The 19,945-nt window shown below is 41.9% G+C and overlaps 4 protein-coding genes across 4 annotated transcripts in view; all 4 read right to left on the reverse strand.

The window, feature by feature from the left end:
* LOC126558678 (pancreas transcription factor 1 subunit alpha) overlaps positions 1-19,945 on the reverse strand; it is a 396,742-nt gene that overhangs the window by 182,892 nt on the left and 193,905 nt on the right. The window lies entirely within an intron of this gene.
* LOC126558880 (uncharacterized) overlaps positions 330-19,945 on the reverse strand; it is a 204,381-nt gene continuing 184,765 nt past the window's right edge. Inside the window, exon 3 of the mRNA XM_050214959.1 lies at positions 330-340. The gene's annotated coding sequence lies outside the window, so the exon portion shown is untranslated. The remainder of the gene's footprint in view (positions 341-19,945) is intronic.
* Positions 3,628-5,111, reverse strand: LOC126558548 (mastermind-like domain-containing protein 1). The gene is made up of 2 exons (XM_050214573.1): positions 4,979-5,111; positions 3,628-4,490 (listed from the first exon to the last, which is right to left on the reverse strand). Exons 1-2 carry the CDS (start codon positions 5,097-5,099, stop codon positions 3,628-3,630), a joined length of 984 nt encoding a protein of 327 aa, XP_050070530.1. The 5' UTR covers positions 5,100-5,111.
* The window catches only part of LOC126558289 (Kv channel-interacting protein 4-like), a 40,046-nt gene continuing 25,218 nt past the window's right edge, over positions 5,118-19,945 (reverse strand). Inside the window, exons 3-6 of the mRNA XM_050214279.1 lie at positions 10,184-10,375; positions 5,591-5,664; positions 5,310-5,522; positions 5,118-5,228 (exon numbers count right to left, since the gene is read on the reverse strand). Of these exons, the coding sequence (XP_050070236.1) occupies positions 5,118-5,228; positions 5,310-5,522; positions 5,591-5,664; positions 10,184-10,375 (590 nt within the window). The remainder of the gene's footprint in view (positions 5,229-5,309; positions 5,523-5,590; positions 5,665-10,183; positions 10,376-19,945) is intronic.

Here is a 19,945-nt window from a genome sequence, read left to right on the forward strand (position 1 = left end):
ATGCTCTGAAAGAGTTAGAGCTCAAAGGCTTAATGCCATATTCCACCATGAAGTCATGATCCGTTCGACACAACGGGTTTTGCATACATTCCTTCCGTACTGATACGCGGTACAGTTCCGTCCAGCCGTTTTTTACGCTACGCAAAAGCTATTTTTCCATTGCTCATTCGTTACATCCGGCCATGCGCCCATCAATCGGCACGTTTTCAATATCGGTCAGCTCAGCGACACTCAGCACGGTTAGCGAGAGGTGCCTAGGTACGAATATAAGATTTGACAAACAATACGTTTGTTCTAAGTCAGATAAAAAGAACTATCAATCGAGTTTATTCCGTTTCGCCTACATGTTATCTACCACACGTTTGCTATATGCTGTAGATATTTCAATCATCGCATTTAGTTTCATCACGGGTTGGAGACATTTCGAGGACCCATCTTTTGTCCATTTCATTTGCGCACATATAGTTTTAAACAACACGTTTGCTGGTAATATTATTCAAGTCTAACGACTCTATTTACATAGTACACAAGTATAATCCGAAGAGTGTCCTTTCTTGTGAAAGTTATGTGCATAGTGATAGATGGTACGAAATGTATTTGCCTAATTTATGTTAAGAAATAAAATATAGATTCAGCTTACTGTTGGAGCTTCAGAAATACAAAGTAAGCAAACGAATCGACTTAATAAAGCTTATTCAATTGATGACATTGCTGCCAAATAGTGAACTGTTTATTAAAGTTTATCTGGAATTGTTTCTCATCAAATTAACCGCTAAAGAAATGCAACGAAAATAATTTCTAACAAATATACACATCAGGATTTATTGAGAACGGTACGAATTCAGTAGGATTTTAGGTTTTTTTTTTTGTTTCGTTTCTTCTCGATACAGTTTAATTCGCGGACATAATCTCAATATCGTTAGCTAACACTTCTGTCAAGGAAATAGAAACCAATCTCAAATCGTTCTCTGTGTCCTACTGTAATTATTACTGTAATACCTGCTGACCTTTCTTTTAATTCCTGTTTGCTATCACGGTTTCTTGGGAAATTCCGTAAAGTATGTTGGGTAATCTAAATATTCACTCTACTAAATGGATGCCCAGGATGCTCATCTGTAATGAAAACGCACAGAACTTATCGACTGAATGAAACCCAAAAAGCGTTATCATGACTAAGCCATGCCTTTGCTCAGAAGCATGCACATCATCAAAAGCATTCTTTTAAAACATAAAAATATTAATGAAAAATTTAACAAAACGCTATCTTATTTGTCACCTTAATGTCTTGTTCTAGCAATAAAATAAAATTTCAACTTACAAAATAAAAAAGATAAGAAAAATTTCATTTTTATAAATGAATAAGCTTGTAGAAAATTGATACAGAAAAGTGTGCGATTAGGTAATAAAACAACAATCATTTAACATAGTGTTCATATAAATCTGATTTTGATTATGTATTTTCAACTGTAGCATTCCGATAGCTACGATTCAATGTACGAAACACTCCCATACGCCTATTATGCCCGATGGCTCTACATTCTTACAAATTATACATCTAGATCAACAATTAGACACTATTTGATATCGTTGCTTGGTTTGCTAGAAGGGGTTTAAAACCCACCGTCCGATAAGCTTCGTTTCTTCTGATTTTAGTGTTTTCTGATGCAGTATAGTATAGAGATATACACGTTTACGTACCGTATGTATGCGAATATAAATGGTTCATCTTGCATCCTTCGATAGGGTTTATATTCCGTTTCCGCTCTAACGTTTAACACGATTCGAATAGATACATTAACACTTAGTAGTAGAACTGGGGGGGCGGGTTTGGGCGCGCTGCTCTGCGTTCTTTCGCGAACCTGACTAGTTGTTTTTCAGCACTATGTGTGACACACAGCTGGTAAGAAAAATACGACTCTCTATTTATTGTATCAACATTATTATGGGCTTTCTTTGCATATTCAACGATTAAGTTTAACTATTTGTTTTTACTCTTAGCTTTGTTCTCTATCGCTTCGCTACTTTGCTTGTATGTTACGAGACACTTACGGTAACAATAAACACACATTTAAAGGGATTAACTATACATCGTTAACGTCGACTGCCGTTTTTATGTCACTTTCCATGTGGTGTGCTTAACTGATTCGAGTGTGTGGGTGTGCTTTTGTTTTTAAAACACTTACAATAACTGGAAAAAAGAATTCAAAATACCATTGCTTAAAAATTGCTTATGATACATTGTTCTATAACTTTTGCAACATGTTTACCATTATACGTTGGGACATTAGGATATCATGGCGAACCGGAGGATTAAACCGTTATCAATTAAATGTATCTTTTCGATTTAGTGTTTAACGTGCAAATTAGACGAGAAAAAAGATCGGTTTTATGTTTTTAGATACACATCAATATATAAGAATTGTACTGCTTCTGCCATTACACACTATTACGCTTCCTGGTTTATTGTATTTGCTTTTTTTTACTAATTAGTTGCTTGCTTGCTTGCTTGCTTTCATAACAGTGTATCCATGAACTAGTAAGCAGTTATGGTAGTTTCTTCATTTGATTTATTTTGAGTCCCTCGAGATGATGGCTTAGGTGTTTAGGTTTTTTATTTCGTTTTATTTGTTTCGTGAAATCTTTCTTTTCTCCCGTAGTACGGGGGTGCTTTTGCACTATTTTTTTCCCTGTGACAAACTGTGTGTGTGGCAGCTAAGCGCCTGATCGTTTGTTATTTATTGTTGTAGTTTTCTTTTACTATTGCCTTCTAACATCTTTTTCGCACTTGACACATGTAGTTAATATACGTGAGGGGTTTTCCTTTGCTTGCTTCTGGCAGATACCGGTTCAAGTGACTAATAATTGTTGCTAGTGACTAGATCATTAACCAATCAACTAACAAAACACGCTTCTACTGGCAAATGCAATGCACAAGTCAGAGCGCCCATCAAGCGCGATCGGTAGATACATTTGCGGCAAACACATGTACAAGTGTCGAGACATTCGCCGATGGGTGTTTTGCTATCTCTTCATCGTAACAGATAGAGTTAAACCTACACTTAGGAGTCAAAATTAGGAAGGCACATAAGTGGACTTGTGGGAACTTTAACACCTTTTTTTGCACTAGCTCGTCCGCCCGCGTCATCAATCCATCGGCTCAGCATACGCAACCCGCTCTGGGACAATACTTGTCGCCTTGTTGTTTAGAATATTTGTTACTCTTTCCGTTTCAATCTAATTTTGCTCACAATTGTCTGAGGAACTAACCGATTCAGGAAAATGGAAGAAAAGTTTTGAACTAACACGATAAATGGTCTACAAAAACGGGAAGTTTTGTTTTTACAAATCGTACGCGCTACGACACTACAGGATTTCTTCCTACCTAGAAAACAGTTGCTTTTAGTCAATTCGAGTCATGAACTTTTATGGATCTCGTTTGAAAAATTTGTCATGTTGCGATTTTCTACCACCTTACTTTTATCTAAGTTACTCTGTGGAGGAACATTCGGAACATCGGTAAGAAACGAACCTAGTAGATAGTACGTATGACCATAGTGTACAGGGTACACACAACTAGTGCCTGTGATAACGATAGATCGGAAGCGCTGGGGTTCTATTGAACGCCTCTCAATACGTTAGGCCCTGTTTAGTGACCGTATACCAGGCCTTCACCTTGACCAGTGTCGGTGTAGGAACGTCGGGCACCGGTGCCAATCGTAGCTGTTGCGATGAATCCACCGGAATTGGACAGCAGTTCAGTTCGTTCGGCCGGGAAACACCACAGCATGAACCGGGTGACATTGGTGATGAAATCGTAGCAATACGACCCGTCGATGGCTGCAGATGGGGATAGTGGTGGCGGTGCTGATGTGAGGATGAGGTTGAAGAAGACGCAGACAGCTGTCCCAGGAACGATCCATTGCACGATGGCAACGCGAGCGACAGGGTTTGTGGCGGTTGTGGTACCTTTGTGGATGGCAGTGGTGGTGGTGGTGGTGGAGCAAAGCAAGACCCGAGACGCAATGTGGAAAGGTGGAGTGGCTGCAATGGCTGTTGCGAGTGGTACGTATCCTGTAGCGGAATGTGATAGTGCTTGAGCAGCGGTTGTTGGCTTTGCTGCGGCTGCTGTTGAGCTGTTGAACAGGGCTGATGGTGATGATGTGGATGATGCTGCTGATGAAGCTGACTCGCCGGATGACTGGGATGATGATGATGATGGTGGTGGTAGTGACTCTGAGGCCGCGTGTTGGTTGCGTTCGTCTTGGCTCGCCCGTTGACCAGTATCGATTGTTTGCTCGTCCGGGACGTCCGGTGTCCTTTTGACGAGTTCGTGGTGCCTTGCTGCTGTTGCAAGCACGACGATGCTGCACCCGGTGGTGTTTGCGTTTTTGCGCTTCCGGTGGTAGTAGCAGCAGCAGTCTCTTCTGTTCTTTTCGCTATGCTTCCTGCGGTTGTCGTTGTTGGTCCGTTCGATGTGTCGGATTTCAGTACTGAATGGGAGAATCAGAGAATGATCAGCAAGCGAATCCGGTATATAGCAAGCGAGTCGGAAAAACCGCATAAACTCTCAGTGATATTTAAATCCAACGCTATCAACGCTGAATGGGATGGTGTGGAGGTTGCATTTTAATGATAAAGCATTGAAAGGAAGATAATAGTTGCATGGGATGCTCATAAAGTTCAAGTTGATGAGGTTGATACTAACTTCACAAAACGAACCATTGGAACAGTTATAAAAAATGAAAAACATTCATCTTTTTAATTTTTAAATTAACATAAAAATTAAAACATAATTTCAATTGACTATGTACATAAAAGCTTCGCTTCACAAAAGCCTGTTTTATTTATTAAAAACACTAGCACATTATTAAAAAAAAATAACGACAAAGTATTGCACCTCTAACCACATTAAACTAAGAAAATTAAGTAGTTGCCACTTGCTGTGTTCAACACCTACCCGACCGTTCGCAATACTTACTTGCCGTTTGCAAACTACTCTCGTTCGAGTTTTCGTTGCTTTCGTCATCCTTCTGTTCTTGGTCCGATTCGTCCTCGTAACCCCCGTTGCTTCCTCGCTCGAGCACATAATCCGGCAGCATGTGAAGCTTTTCCAGCGGTCATATGGTCGAGTCAAACACACCCATCGAGCTGGAGATGAGCTGATCCTTCCGGCAGCAGTCGAGAAACTCTTCGATCGTGATCACACCATCTCGATTGGTGTCCATCTTCTGTAGGAAAAAAGAGGGAGTTTCGTGTTCAAGGCGGGTGTGTACACGGGGCGATACAATTAACCGGATTCGCATTATTACCTGGAAAATTGTATCCACCTTGTTTTTAATGTTAACCTCATCCGTACCACCATCGTCCCGGGCACCCATCAGCTCGTAGATGGCCGTCACGATATCCGTCATTTCTTCGCGCGTAATCTTACCGTCGTGATTAATGTCGTACAGCGAAAAGGTCCAGCACAGCTTCTCCTCTAGTGTGCCCCGCGACAGTATCGAAAGTCCCTGGACAAAGTTCTAATTAAAAAGTTATTATAATTAAGTATGCACCAGTAGAGGGAACGCTGGGCAACGAGTGGTATTACCTCAAAGCTTAGTATGCCTGTATGCTCCTTGTCTAAAGTGTTGAACACGTAGTGTGCATATAAACCTGTATTGGCTGAGAAAAAGGAAACATTACAAATTAACAAAAAATGTTGGACTCCGTAGCAAAGAAAAGTGCAATAACATTATATCGTTCAAGCATTGAAATTTTTATTTCCTCCACTTCACCAATGATCCATTCATTGAGTGGTATTTGTATATTTTACATCGGCAGTGCATTCGACATTCTCTTTTGGAAATTCTTTTGACCCAAACGAAACTAACCGCTGTTGGGAATGAGCACTTTACGGTTGCTTGCATTTCGATTCGATTTTTACGCCATGAATTTTATCGTTTGATGAGTGAAGTTGATGCTCATGTGGATCAATCGATGTGAATAAGTACTGTTCGTGCGTACTGATGCAAATACTTTTCATTCTCCACAAAAAAAAAGTATTCCAACGAATGAATTACAGTTAAAAACATTTTTGAAAAAATGATTTCAATGCATTCGATTCTGATGAAAAGCACGATGTTATAAAGGTTCCTGCTTCTTATTGTTGGTGCTTCAAACCAAAGAGTGTGATCACGTGTTTAGGGAAAATATCCTTGTTATAATAATCATTTAAAAAAACACATTTCCTTCACTGTGCAATCATCCAACCCCTTCTTGTCTTTCCCACTTACAATGTTCATTTTTCACCACCAACATTCAGCATAGAACTTTCCACATTCCCACACGCTACGAACCCTCCCCATGCTCCAGAGCTGATTGGCGAAGATCCAGCGTTCTTCGTTTATTATTTACTTTCACAAACTGCAATTTGGATGCTGCATTTCCGCAGCTTGCCATTTGCGCTCACTTCCTGTGCCATTTCTTCGCTGCCACTGTGGTGACAGTGTTAAGCCAAAGGATATCCGAACTCATTTCCTCTGAAGAGCATCGCTGAGAGAAAAACTGCGCTCAATCCTTGTACGAACAGCACAGCTTGAGTGGTTGGTCCTCACACAGATACACACTCAAACAGCAAAACCCGTTTCCGAATCTCGTTTTACTAATTTTTCCTCCTAGAATTTGCTGTGGTTTTGCGGGTGGAGTGGTGGAAGTAATTTTGCAACGCTTCAGTATTTTTATTTTCCTTTTTTGTCTAGTGGTTGCAAAGAGCGCAGGGGTGGTGTAGAGCGGAGTGCGGGGAAGAAAGGCACATCAAATCGTTACACCCTTCTGCCCGTTTGCCTCTTGGCTTTGAAGTTTAAATTGATATTTCATGTAGCGCTGGGCATTCATTTTCAAGGACCACAACGAGACCTCATCAATCACGGAGGACTTTTTAGTAACACGAACTATCGAACCGATGAGGACCAGTTTGCTCTATGATGTTCCCATTCAATCGATAGTCGTTTGTAGTTGCTTTTGTATTTTATGTGCTTTGTTTCTGAAAGGGTCATTTAGTACTTTTCTTACAGTTTAACATTGTTCAAATGCCACCTAAAATGATACGGAAAACATGATTTTGTTCCCCTTCTAACTATTCCCTTGGGTAACTCTCTCTCTCCCTCTCTCTCTCTCTCTCTCTCTCTCTCTCTCTCTCTCGTTTAGTACATGCAAACAAATTGGGTTTTTTCACAACTTTTCTCCGACAGCATGTTAAAGCTTGTTGTTCAAATGCTTTCGGAAATTGTTGTGTTTTTGTCCGGCTTTTTTCTTTGCTTACCGATAGTGACGGTTGCGAAAATGCGTCCAAAAGTTTGCCGAAACAAGCAATATACCTTGCGGTAGTTAGTGTAGCTGAAGTCACAAGAAGTGCAACTTGTGCCGAAGTACTGTATCTGTCACTTCTTAACTTCGTTGTGGCCTCCCTACACACGCTGACAAATGTGCTGCTCATGTTTTCTTAACAGACTCGTTCGATCGGTGTCTCGATGTCGGAGGTTAAATCGGGTTGGCCCATTTTGCACCCGAAATGGTAAAATAACGAGCAACAACAGTCGCTCGGTAGTGGCAGCGGCAGCTACGGCAGAGCGACATCGACACACCCAGTGTGTCTATCGTGAAAAAAAGGGTTTTTGCCACCGTTCCCGCCTGACGCTAAGCTTGTGCAGCATTATGTTTCTTGCTGAGCTTTCTTTTTGGCGTTTGTGTGTGTGTGTGTGTATGCGTACTTGAAATGCGTTGTTGATTTTCATGTAAATTGACTATTTCATTGCGAATCACTCGACAACGATACACAGACGCTCTCGCTTTGCCAGTCGTTACGGAGTTTGCTGCGGGTTGCTGCTGCTGCTGATGATGATGATGATTGTAATATAATACAGAAACACAGTGGCTGCCTTAAATTAGCATACAGCAACAAACGTTGTTTATGAGGAGCTGTTGTTTTTTTCGAAATTGAATTTAAATTTAAATTTTACCTACGATGGGTTGTTTTTGAACAATCAAGAATGATTTCAAGTTTGCTGTATGTATACTGTCTTTTATATTTCGTCTCATCTCTCAGAAAGACAATTGTTAAATGCAAGTGTGTCATAAATAATTAAATGGTTACTAAGAAACGTACCTTTAACCTAGTTTTCGAGTATTTAATTTATTATTCATCTGAGAATGTCATGCAACTATATCTGCAACCGAGTATGCCCGGGATAAGGCAATTAAACAAAGAGGAAATGGCTTCAAATATTAGTACAAAATCAACTCAAGAAGTGCAGATACTATGGCACCAAGCCGTAACACATAAATTAAAATAATAAAAAAAAATCATCTAAGAACAGTCCACCAAACACATGACGAAATCATTAGCAACAACTCTCTTTTTCTTGTACATTTTTGAATAATGTTGAAAGCATTTGCTAAACCATCAAAAACAATTTTTCCTAGTTCTGTTACAAAAGTTGTACTGCTGAAAAAAATTCTGCAACTGACTGTTGCAAACCCCAAAAATGTCCCACAACGAGTTTTCGCTATAAGAGGCGTACTGCAGCGTGGCCTGACCTCTTGACTCGACGACTTTCAGGGGCTTCACTGCACATGGTAACCCCATACCGGAGACTCATTTGTTTGACTCTCAAGCAGGTTGTCCCCTGCTTCGTATGGTCCAATATGCTACGGACACGGTACCCACACACGTTGGTAGCCGTTTTATTTCGTTCGCGGTGCTTACGAAAATCTTTTTATTTTGTTGGACAGGAAGAGTGAGTTGTAAGTTGAAAAAAAAAGAACATAGAAAAGGGAATACAACTTTGGACAATAGTCTCTTCAATCGTGATAAGTATAGCGTCAACGGTTGAAAGTTTTTGGAACGATGTCCTCTATGTTTTCGGCAACTGCATTGTGCAGCAAGCGTACTTGACTAGGACATGAGTAAAGTATAACTGTTGAAAAATAGTTTCATGCGCTCTACTGTTTGAATACCAAGAAGATTGCATTTTTCCAAGCATCGACATCGTTATTCTCGTTGAATGCAGTGGTTGTGGAAACTGTAACAAGAATTCATCCACAAAAATTGAATTAATTGCCTCACAAATTGTGCACTACAAAATAAAAATTGAACTGCCATCATTTAAGGCTTTCGATTGATACAATAGGACATGAATCTAATTATTTATTGAAATTTTCCTGTTCAATCGGTCAATTGATTGTGGAGTGTGGAAAAAATGCTTAAATTCCTCTTTTGTGGTGTTTTTTAAGATCGAATTTCACGAGACATACCTGTGGTAACAAACATATTTATTCATTCATGATTTCCAAACTTAAAACTTTAATTACCTACTTTGATGCTCTCAAAAGCTCTTAAATCTATTCTTTGTTGATCAAATAATATTGACTTTGCTTGAATTGCTGCCCTTGTTTTCGCTGTGCTGCACCCATTATGCACGAGAATGATGCACCTTTTCTTATGACCCGTCTACCTTCACCAACTTGTTCAACTTAAGCAACCGAAAGAGAGGAAAATATTTTAATTTACCATAACAAAAGCTTCACCATTCTGATGATGTTCCACTCAAAGCAAACACAAATGAAAAAAAGAACAAGACACAACTTGCTACACTTGTTTTTAGGATGATAAAACAAAAAAGCATAAAGTTCCACACGAGAAACTGTCTGCAGGCAAGGTTGATTGGAAATTCTTCGAATGAACATTTCCTTTCATTGCTCTTTGCTCCTCCATTTCATTCTAGCTTTTCCGCCTCAAACACTTCAACATTCGTTCTGCTGCTTCTAATCGACTGTTGTCTGGTTCGTGTCAATTATACGTCAGCTAAGATATTTTGTTCGTTATAAAACGACGTCTTTCGTCCATACTCAAGGGAATGCACGAGCGGATGAGGTTTGCATTTTTCAGTTCTCGCAAGCGTCGCAAGCGTCCCACATGCTCGCTTTCTGCCCCTCGGTGCTGTGTATATTCGAGCCTGTCATGCACACAAGTTGTGTCAAATAAGTGTCAAACTACTGTGGACATGTTCCCCACCATCCCTATTCCAGTGGCTGAAGCAGCACTGCCGGCGAACGTTTAATTCATGCTGCAATCAACATTTTCCAAACACTTTTTGGTTGTGTGTAAAATGATTTGAAATCATGCTTCTACACTACAGCTTACCTCCTTGCGGGAAAAACTGGGAGTAGATGAACTTGAACGTTTCCTCGCGTATGATGCCGGCCGGACATTCAGCCTTGAAGCCACGGTAGATCCGCTTGATTTCTGCCTCAGTAAATCGGGTCGCCTCGCACAGGGCAGCTATCGATTCCGGTCGGTACTTCGGCGGGGACACGATCTCCTCCAGCTCACAGTCTAGATATGTAGGCGTAAAAAACATGGAACCACATTAATACAATCCGACGCATGATGCAACCACGCTTGGAGGGTTAACTTTATTAATAATCAGTTAGACGTTAGGAAGAAGTTAAAAATAAAACCCATTCGCTTGAAGCAATCATCTTTCACCCGTTCGTTCTTGTTTCGTAACGCATTTTAATCGCTTAGCCTGTCATCGCTCTGTGATGTGTATGTAATTCCCAGCCATGAGTTTAAAATAAACTGTTCGTCAAACTTCATTTACAAATATTAAAATATTTTGTAGCTTGAGGGAGCGAGTGCGGTGGTTTATTTTTGTTAGGCGAGCTTGCAAACCGGGGCCACCGCCGTTCACGTTCGGCTGTTAAAGTTACCACCGTCACTGCTGATAATGTCAGCTCGATGTCCTTCGGGTATAACTCCAGCAGTGGGCCAGAGCCACTCTGTTACTGTTGCTGTGGATGTTTTCCTTCCCTTTTTTTTGCGGTACACATCGAAAAGAAGGGCCACTGACTGACCGCCCGCAGGGTTTTGAATTACAAAATTCTAACGAAGAATTGTTTGCCAGAGCTTAGGTCGTGACCGAGCGGGAGAACATACTAGCCTGGAAAGCTGGCAGGGGATGATGGACCGCCGACAACAAATCAACAACAAAATAAAGTGTATTAAATCGGGTTGTGCCAATAGCGGTAAGTTTCTAGTTGAGATATTTGACATTCTGTTTGTTTTTTGGTCTCATCTTTAGTGACCGAGATGAGTATAAAGTAATGACGAATTGTTGGTCGATTCCCTGTGACAGAGAGTTTATTTAATTAGTAATTTTCTCCTATCGGTCACTATCAAACATAAAAGCAGTACTGTTTCCCTAGAAAATGTCAGGGGTTTTTCCCCCCTAGAACATGTTCAGAATGTACGTACGCATATTAACGTCCACGCTCACTCGCCTCCTGCACAAATGTAGGGTTTTTGCGCAATTTAACAGTACGCCAGAATCCGTCTACTCGTCTACCATTCCGTAACGCAACTTACAACAAAGAAACAATGCACCATTCGTCTATCCTAAAGGCTCATTGCCTCAAGTGAACCGAAAGATGCTTATCTCTTATGATAAATGTTTTCGTAGTGACTGAAAGACACAGATGCCCCCTAGTCTACGCTACCACGGTTGAACCGTGTCGGAAAATGTCGTACGGACATTTGCCTTCACCGGTTCCACTCACCCACATCTCTCTGTCCCTTCCGTGGCCGTTCTGTTTGCGTTTTCTTCGTACTAACTTTTCACCCACGATGACATGCCGTTTGGACGTTGCGCTGTATGCAAAAGCGGACCTCACGTGCGAACATTGTCTTGGGGTAAACACAAAAAAAAGGAAGCAGCAAAACTAGCCACATGAAAAGGAACGTTCGGCGTTGAACATAATCACGACAAACAAGGTCCCGGACTCTGGCCACCACACCACCCGGCCCACTTGACGGTCCCTCCCAACCCTTGCTGATGCGCGGGGAAATCTTTTCTCTCTTTTTTGTGCTCCGTTCACTTACTCTCTACCAGAACTCGTGTCGAATCGCGTCCTAAATGGTTGTTGTTAATGTTTTTTAATGGTGTCCCTTCCGTTTGTAAAATTGTGTACCATCAGCTACGAGGAAAAACGGTGCAACAATGGCGGGATCAGTGCGAGAAAGCTAAGAAAGGAAAAAGATTTAGCAAACATCTACATCAGTTACAACATTTGCCCTGGACGAGATCACCATTGATGGTGCGAAGAATTCAGCAAAAAAAAAATGGTCAACGGCCAAACGACGATGCAGATCAGAAGCCTGGCCACTGCAAAAGGAATAAATTTAATTCCTTGAAGGATGGCTCTTGACACGAGGTCAAGGGACGCATGCTTTCCCACCCGCCTCGTTGGCCCCTCTTTTTGGGGTTCTTTATTGAAGATAAAAGAACCGCTCGTGTGCTGTGTGCGGTCGGTTTTCGCGTTACTTCGCGCGAAATTTAATGGCATCACCGCGAAAACTGGCAACACACGGGCCACAAGTATGGCAGCAACCACTTTTTCAGTTTTCCGTTACATCCTATTTTACGAGCACGAGAGAGCTTTGTTGTTGGAAAAGTCTTTACGACGCTAAGGCCTCTAAACAACCGCTGCTATCAGGGCGTACGAAAGAGTATGAAAATAAGAAGTGATCAACAACAAAAAAAGTTAAGTGTCACAATAATTCTAATCAACGTAATTAGAGAAGCTTCGCTTCTGCCGGCAGAATGGTTGGCTTTGACCGCTGTCTGGAAGTGTTTTGACTGAAGCTTGGTTGATACGCGGGTTTCCAATAACATAATGAGAAAGCTGTCTTTTCTCCGTGTGCAAGTATTTACCAAAGCAAGTGGGATGTTGTTGCTGTGCGACGACTTCATTTAATGAGCAAAATGGATCAAACATGCAATGAACAGTAGGATTATGATAACAAACTTAGCAAAAGTGTAACTTTGAAAAGGTTATATATTTGAATCAAAACAGAAAGAGAAAAAGTTGATCAACTCAACGATGCCCACTGTAAGTCGGATTTTTACAAATTACTTTACTGGTATGCTTCTGCCCTTGTTTATCATTTTGTTCCGATCCCTTTTTGCTTCACATTATGCGTGTGCGTGTGCCCAAACGGGAAGGGATGGGGCAGTGTGTTTGATGAAATTAAATTTCGGATCCGGCGCCTCGACTACTGTCCATCCAATTTGTGGATTCCTGGTAAATGGGTGGGCTGCTGGCTAGCTGAATGTCGAGCAAGCCATCCGCTATTAGCCCTTGAGATGTTCTCCGGTAACGAGGGTTTACCCACCTCAACACAAGGAGCTTATTCAAAGCGAATGAAAGTGCGGGTATTCTGCTCTCTGTTTGACGAACGTTCGAACAACCTGCCTGATGTGGCGGCGCGTTGCGGGTGTGGCAAAAAGTAATACATTAAACAATTTTCCAAAACAGAAAAAAAGCATTCTCATCTTTTACTACGTGGCGCCATACGTTTGAGAACTTTATGCTACGTTATTGCTTCGGAATGGTTCGTACTGTCACACGTACAGTCGGTGACATCTTGAAGCTGTTGAGTGTCTTGTTCATCCCGTTCGAAGTACACAAAAGTGCTGCAGTGCATTACGGGTAACGCATTGCGAGTGGCTTTTAATTAGTCTAATCAAGTTTCGTGCTGGGGTACATTTAGATTTCCTAATGCTGGTAGCGCAACAAATGGTAGATGGTTGAACAACCCTTGCCAAGATTCCATCTTTATGAACAATTTAATGGCGGTATGTAAAGCGAATGTGCTCGCCATTAGGTACAGTCTATGAACGTCAAAGTTTTAAATCAATTTAAAATCGGAAAATTTAATTACATTTGTTATAACATTAGCGGCAGCAATAAAGAGAATGAATGCTTTTCATTTTTGGTTTGAATTTAATCGAAAAGGTTCAGTTGGGGATTCTGGCAATTATGGTTAAAAATGAATGTCGAACTATAGAAAAAAAGTGACATTTATTTGCAAATTTCAATGAAACGAACTAATTTTACCATTTATCATTGTTTTCAATAGTTTGTTATTTATAGCAATACGGCTAGGCCGTAACTATTTCGAAGAATTAAAGTATAAACACTGCATATAATGCTACAACACTTTGTCCCTTTTTTCGCTTCTTCTTAGAATAGTACTTTACACAATTTTCCAGCTCAAAGTATTCATTTCTGAACTACCTTGAAATATGGTTTGCAGCAGAATAAACCTCGAGAAATGTTCTCCGGGACGCACACACGACCTTTGTAAAAGCAATACCACCAATCCCAATCCCAGGAGAAACCCGGCAAATGGTCAGAAGAAGCAGCTTTACATTGCCTTTGCCTCTTTTCTTTCTTGCACAACCGCTTTAGCCAACAATCTGCTCATCCCTACACCCTCGTGCATATTTCGCACAGGACAGCACTCAAAGTACCAGGCGTCTCCATTGCGTACTCAGCACATTTCCCGCATTAAAGTGTATCCATGTAGAGAACATGTGTCTTTTCTACCCGCCGGGGAGATACTGCATCTCAATTCGGGATCCTTTTTAGTTATTTGCATTTCCATCCGTCCGTCTGGGTTCGTCGGCAGGTCTCGTCCTCCCTTTAACCCTCTGTGGTCACACCGGGCGAAGTGAAATGGGGCTCCCTTTTTTTTTTTTAAAGGGAAAAAGTGCCTTCGCAAACTAACGCCGGGCGACAAGGTAAAATCTAATTTTACCTCCATCCCCATTAAAACCCTTGTGACATTCCACCGATGGGGATGATCGCTCTATACTACCATCGCTTCCTTCGCTTCTGCTGGGATGGCTTTTCAAGGCACATCGTTCCTTGTTGGGAGCAGTTAGGAAGCATGATGGCGATGACATATTGCCCTAGGATCATTGGCATTTACTTTACTGCTTCACTAGATAAATGTTATGTTTCACAACCGGAGCAAATGATGGGCAATATTTTCGTAACGCTAATTGAACAGATTGTGTGCCCCCTTTTGATGTCTGTTTTGATAATCAAGCTAAGGGAAATAGGTGATAATGATACATTCCGGTAGGTCGTTTATGGCTGTGTTAGTAGTCTCTTTGTGAGCAACATTTTGATTGTAATGTGTGCTTATTCATGTCTCTATTCATTTGCCTGCTACAGCATCATTGAAAAGTTCATTTAAAATACCTTCATCATCATCATGCTGATCAACGTGAAAATCTGTTCAATCAAAAGGCTGTAAAACAAGACCCATTCACAACCATACTCATACCTACCACTAGGTTGATGTTGAGGGGTTGATATTTACTGGGTCTGTACTTTCGTGCGAATAACACAAACTAACTAACTGCCTTTGTAGTTCTTCCTAAGCCAGGAAGGGAGGAAAATTGTGTAGGGAAGACAGCAACACACACACGCACACACACACAAACACATTTAAATAATAAATTAACACCCCATTCATCGAGCTCGGGGGCAAAAGGTGCTTCCGTTCGCTTGAAATTTGCAAACCATTCTACATACGTCAATCCCCGTTGAGAACGGTACACCAGCTCACCAGTAGTGATGAAATGCTCCCGGAACGGATTATCAACTTTAGTCGCTTTTAATCCCAGCTTGTCGATACTATCAATAAAAGGTGTTTGTGTCTTCTTTCGGTGGGAAAAACAAGACAAGAAGCAAGCAAATGCCTCGTCTTATTTCACCCTATTTTCTTATCTTCCAATCATGCTGTATGCTTGTATCGCGCAAAGATACACTCCATGTTGGTATATTCTTGCCGGCGTTCCGTTGTCCCAGCACTCACCACGCGTTGAATTATTTATAAAAACGTTCCACCGGCAGCAAGCGTGTTACTCTTTCTTTATGTTTGCATTATGAACTTCGCATCATCATATTCGATTTTTTCCTCCCTTCGCACTCCCGGACGCAATAAATGAACAGAAAACAGAAGAGAAGAGTTGCTTATGAAAATATACATTTCACTTCATTTTATTGACTCCCCCCCCGGAAAAAACCCCACCGTTCACCTGCACTCTGGCGGCTGGATGGCCATCCAGCAACGTTTCCTCCGGTCCGGTGAAAGTCGATCGAAAAATAAATGTTTAACCCACCTTTGTGCATACACACACACACATCCATTTGGTGAGGTCACCGACACATCGTGAGCAGTGGCGGTTGTTGGGAATTTTGGCCCAGTCTGCATGTTTGTTTTGTTTCATCCAACCATCGTCCACACACTCACACGGTCAAAAGTTTCACGTGCCCCTCACGGTCATGACCATCCCAACAACGGGTCTCGGTAATCTTGTACAAACAAGCGATGCCAAAATTTTACGCCAAGCTGTAGGAAATGCACGCAGTGCGCACCCGGTTCCATGCCACCAAAATTTGGTGCAGCCGGTCAACACTTTCAGCTTTCCCAGTAGTGCGGAAAACTTCGAAGAAGGGGATGGTGCGGGGGTGAGGGTTAAGGGAAACAACGAAAAAAAAAAAAACACCTACCTACAGACACAACCTCCACACCTTGGCATAAGAACGCACTACACGTGCAAACTCATCGTTCGACACGGCCCACAAGGGGCGTTAAAACCACTAACCTTCTCTTCGCTCCATTTGCAAAATGTGTGTTTAGCAGGTACGGGGTCAAGAAAGGAAGGAACACGATGGGCGATGGAATGTGTGTGTGTGTGTTGGTGCTCTTTTTATCGTCTTCCTTTCACATCGTACAACAACAGGACACGAGCAGCGGAATATCAGCTCATGTACTTCCGTTTTATGGGCCCCAGAGTGAGTGTGTGTGTGTGTGTTTGTCTGCAGCCGGTTAGCCACGCGTGTGGCCTCATACTCTGGATGGATGAATCTTTCACCTTATCCCTCCTTAGCTTCCCATTCATTCATACGCTGCTAAGCGACATGGTGGCGATTGTTATTCGATTTTGGTGCTATCAAACGAATTATTTTTCCATTTGGAAAAAGCAAAGAGCAAACAGCACAACTTCCCACACACACACACACAGACAAAAAATATTGTTTTCTGATGTAAAAGCGCTGTTATTTTTACCAGTACGACTATTTTCAATCAATTTTGTGTAAAGTGTACCTATTCCTGTCTCGCCGCTGCTTGCAAAAATTCGTTTAACATTTTCCTTTGATTGGAGAAATTAGTGCCCACCGAATAATATCCGGCGGAACTTAATATTGTTTTTATTTCCCTGCGCTCTACATTTTTTCCCAATATCCGCAAAATAATAATCGTCATCACGTACCGTCGATGATCGTAAAATTGTAAAATATCGACACCGGCGCGTTATTGCTGGCGATAAAAAGCAAAAAAATAAATTCCAGTTAATATGGCAACAGTTTTTACTGCCATGCAATACATCACAAAGTCGGTTCACCATCGGGTCGGGCGCTCAGAAAAAGGGGGGAAAAATATACTAGCTTTGAGCACTTGGCATATTGCAACATAAAAATGGCCAACCGTGCGCGAAAGTAGTTTCCGGACAGTTAAAAAATGACGTGTGTTTTCGTTGGTCTGGGGCGTTATAGTAAACTCGCCATTTGTTTTGTGTTTGTGTGTCTGTTTTAAGGACCTTCTGAAAAATATGCCCCAGTAACTGTCAAGAGATTAAATCCAGATGGATTACAGGGTTACAGCGCGGTAGCAAGATCGAGATATTACTCATAGCACAATAGACGATGAAGATGATAAATATTATCGATTTGTCACAAACATTCAATCAACAATTTATGCTGATAGCAAGGTATGTAAGCAACGTTGAATAGAGAGCTTTATTTTTTAGGAAGCTTATGCTTATGGTTTCAATCGAATGCTATTCTCTGCATAGGTTTTTGTTACATGCTCTCAAGGATTTGATGTACGATACAATAAAACCTGTACATTTATCTGTGCAGACGTTGCAAAAGACCATAAGAATTGAAAAATAGATTAATAAATTGGAAAAATTAATTGAAAAAATGAAAATTAACTTAAAAATTTTAAAATAGATTTGATCGATAAATAAGTTATGAAAACTGTTTTTTTTTTCACTTGGCCGAATATCTGCGCATTTTCATTATTTTTAGCTAGTAATACGGGCGTTCGGGATAAATTTGACGGTTACATTTTTGTTTATGACTCGTGATGGAGTTGACATAGGAAAACAAGCAATACGTCATTCGACAGCTAAAAGTGTACGGAACAAGCAGCGAAAACATCCCGTGATAAAAAAATGCCAAAAAAGAGTACATTGTGGAAGTGCATCATGATGATCCGCGCCGGACGCGACAACCGCCGACACGGTTAACACCCAGCACAACCGGTGGCTGGCTTACTGCCCGGCGGACGTGCCACGGGTGCCGCAAACCAAGTTCCCCCAGACGGTGATGGTGTTTTCCTGCGTGTCATCGGAAGGGGACGTTATGCCGCCCCACTTTTTCGAGCAGGGGCTGAGGCTGAACGTGGACGGGTACATTTACATGCTGGACACCGTCGTAAAGCCTTGGATCACGAGAGTTGCCAACGGCAGACCGTACGTATTCCAGCAGGATTCCGCTCCGTGCCATACAGCCTCCAAAACGATAAAGTGGTTGGCGGCCAATTTCAACTACTTCACCGCGCCGAATGTGTGGCCTCCCACCTCCCCGGATCTTAATCCAATGGATTATTTCGTGTGGGGCGCGGTGGAACGGGACACTAACAGAACCACCAGCAACACCAAGGCGGAGCTCAGGTCCGTTTTCGCGGCCCTACCCCGCGAAACTGTCGCCAGGGCTTGTTCCCTGTTCCGGAGATGGGTGGAGGCCGTAATAGAAGCCGAGGGCGGATATTTCGAATAAAATGAATAAAATACATGGTAAGCTACTATTTCTAAAACAAAAAAAAATTCCCAGATGATTAATTTTGTCATAATTTTTTTTTCTTTCTCCGTAGGTGACGGTCAAAATTATCCCTGACTTCAAAATTATTTCTGACCGAATAATAGTCATTGCTCCGTTCGAAAAAGACGATTGGATTGGATTGGATTGGATGTTCAGTTCAGTCAGTAGTTGGAAAGTCAATCCTCACTACGGGCTAACAGCCCGAATGAGATTTAAATCCCGAACGTGCTGTTTAAAGACCGGCGCCATTGTCGCTTTAACCGCCAGGCTGGCCAAATTTCAGATATCAAAGCTAATACAACAGAAGCAATAGAAGTACAGCTGCCACAATTTGAAAAACAAAACTAATCAGCAAGCTGCAACGATGTGACAATACAGCGGACTTTTCGTGCAGAGATAAGGTAATGTATTTTCATTAGTCAGGCTACCGACAATCCCAAAACACGAACACAATGCGACACACTGTAATAAATGCACCTAATTAAACCAAACTCCATCAGCAATACTTGTGATCACACCAAACTCGAATGCGACAAGTGTTGGTTCAAAATTAAATTTTTGTACCCCAATGTGCTACATTTAATTCTACACCATGCCATGGGATAACTACCACTCTTCGAGGTGAACTTGGCGCCCATCCAGGCCGTCCGCAGGTAGGCAAGCACCCGTCGACAAAGTGGCCGCTGCTTGTGCGACAGATACTTCGACACATCGTTTTCCAGCTCCTTGTGTTTGAAGTGCGCGAGGAAATCGTCAATCGTACAGATCGAGCTTTCCAGGTTGGTGGGACGGGACAGGCTGAGCGAAGCCGTGTTCACCACGACACCGCCCGTAATGGACGGTGTCGTAACGTTTGACTCTTCCAGGTGAGGTCCCGCCATTTTAACTGTTGTTGTTGATGTAGCACGAATGACAGGAACAATCGACGCGCGGAACACAGCACAACACAAAGGACGCGCGGATCACGGTTTTGTCGTCGGGCTGTGTTGTCGTATCAAACAGATCCCGTCACACATAAGCACACACACACACAAACACACGCGCATTCATGTAGTAAACAAAATAGAAGCATATAAAAGCACACACATTCACACGGGCGCGCGTTCGTAGAAACACTGAAAGCACAATAAAGCAGGATTAGTTTCACTTTGCACAACGG

Source organism: Anopheles maculipalpis, chromosome 2RL (genome assembly GCF_943734695.1).
Source record: "Anopheles maculipalpis chromosome 2RL, idAnoMacuDA_375_x, whole genome shotgun sequence".
Taxonomy (NCBI): Eukaryota; Metazoa; Arthropoda; class Insecta; order Diptera; family Culicidae; genus Anopheles; species Anopheles maculipalpis.

Bases quoted from the DNA above. Each gene is read 5' to 3' on its own strand.
- LOC126558548 (XM_050214573.1), bottom strand. From the start codon at position 5,099: ATGCTGCCGGATTATGTGCTCGAGCGAGGAAGCAACGGGGGTTACGAG. The intron at 4,491-4,978 runs GTAAGTATTGCG...TCTCCCATTCAG, and splicing joins GAGTAGTTTGCAAACGGCAA to TACTGAAATCCGACACATCG.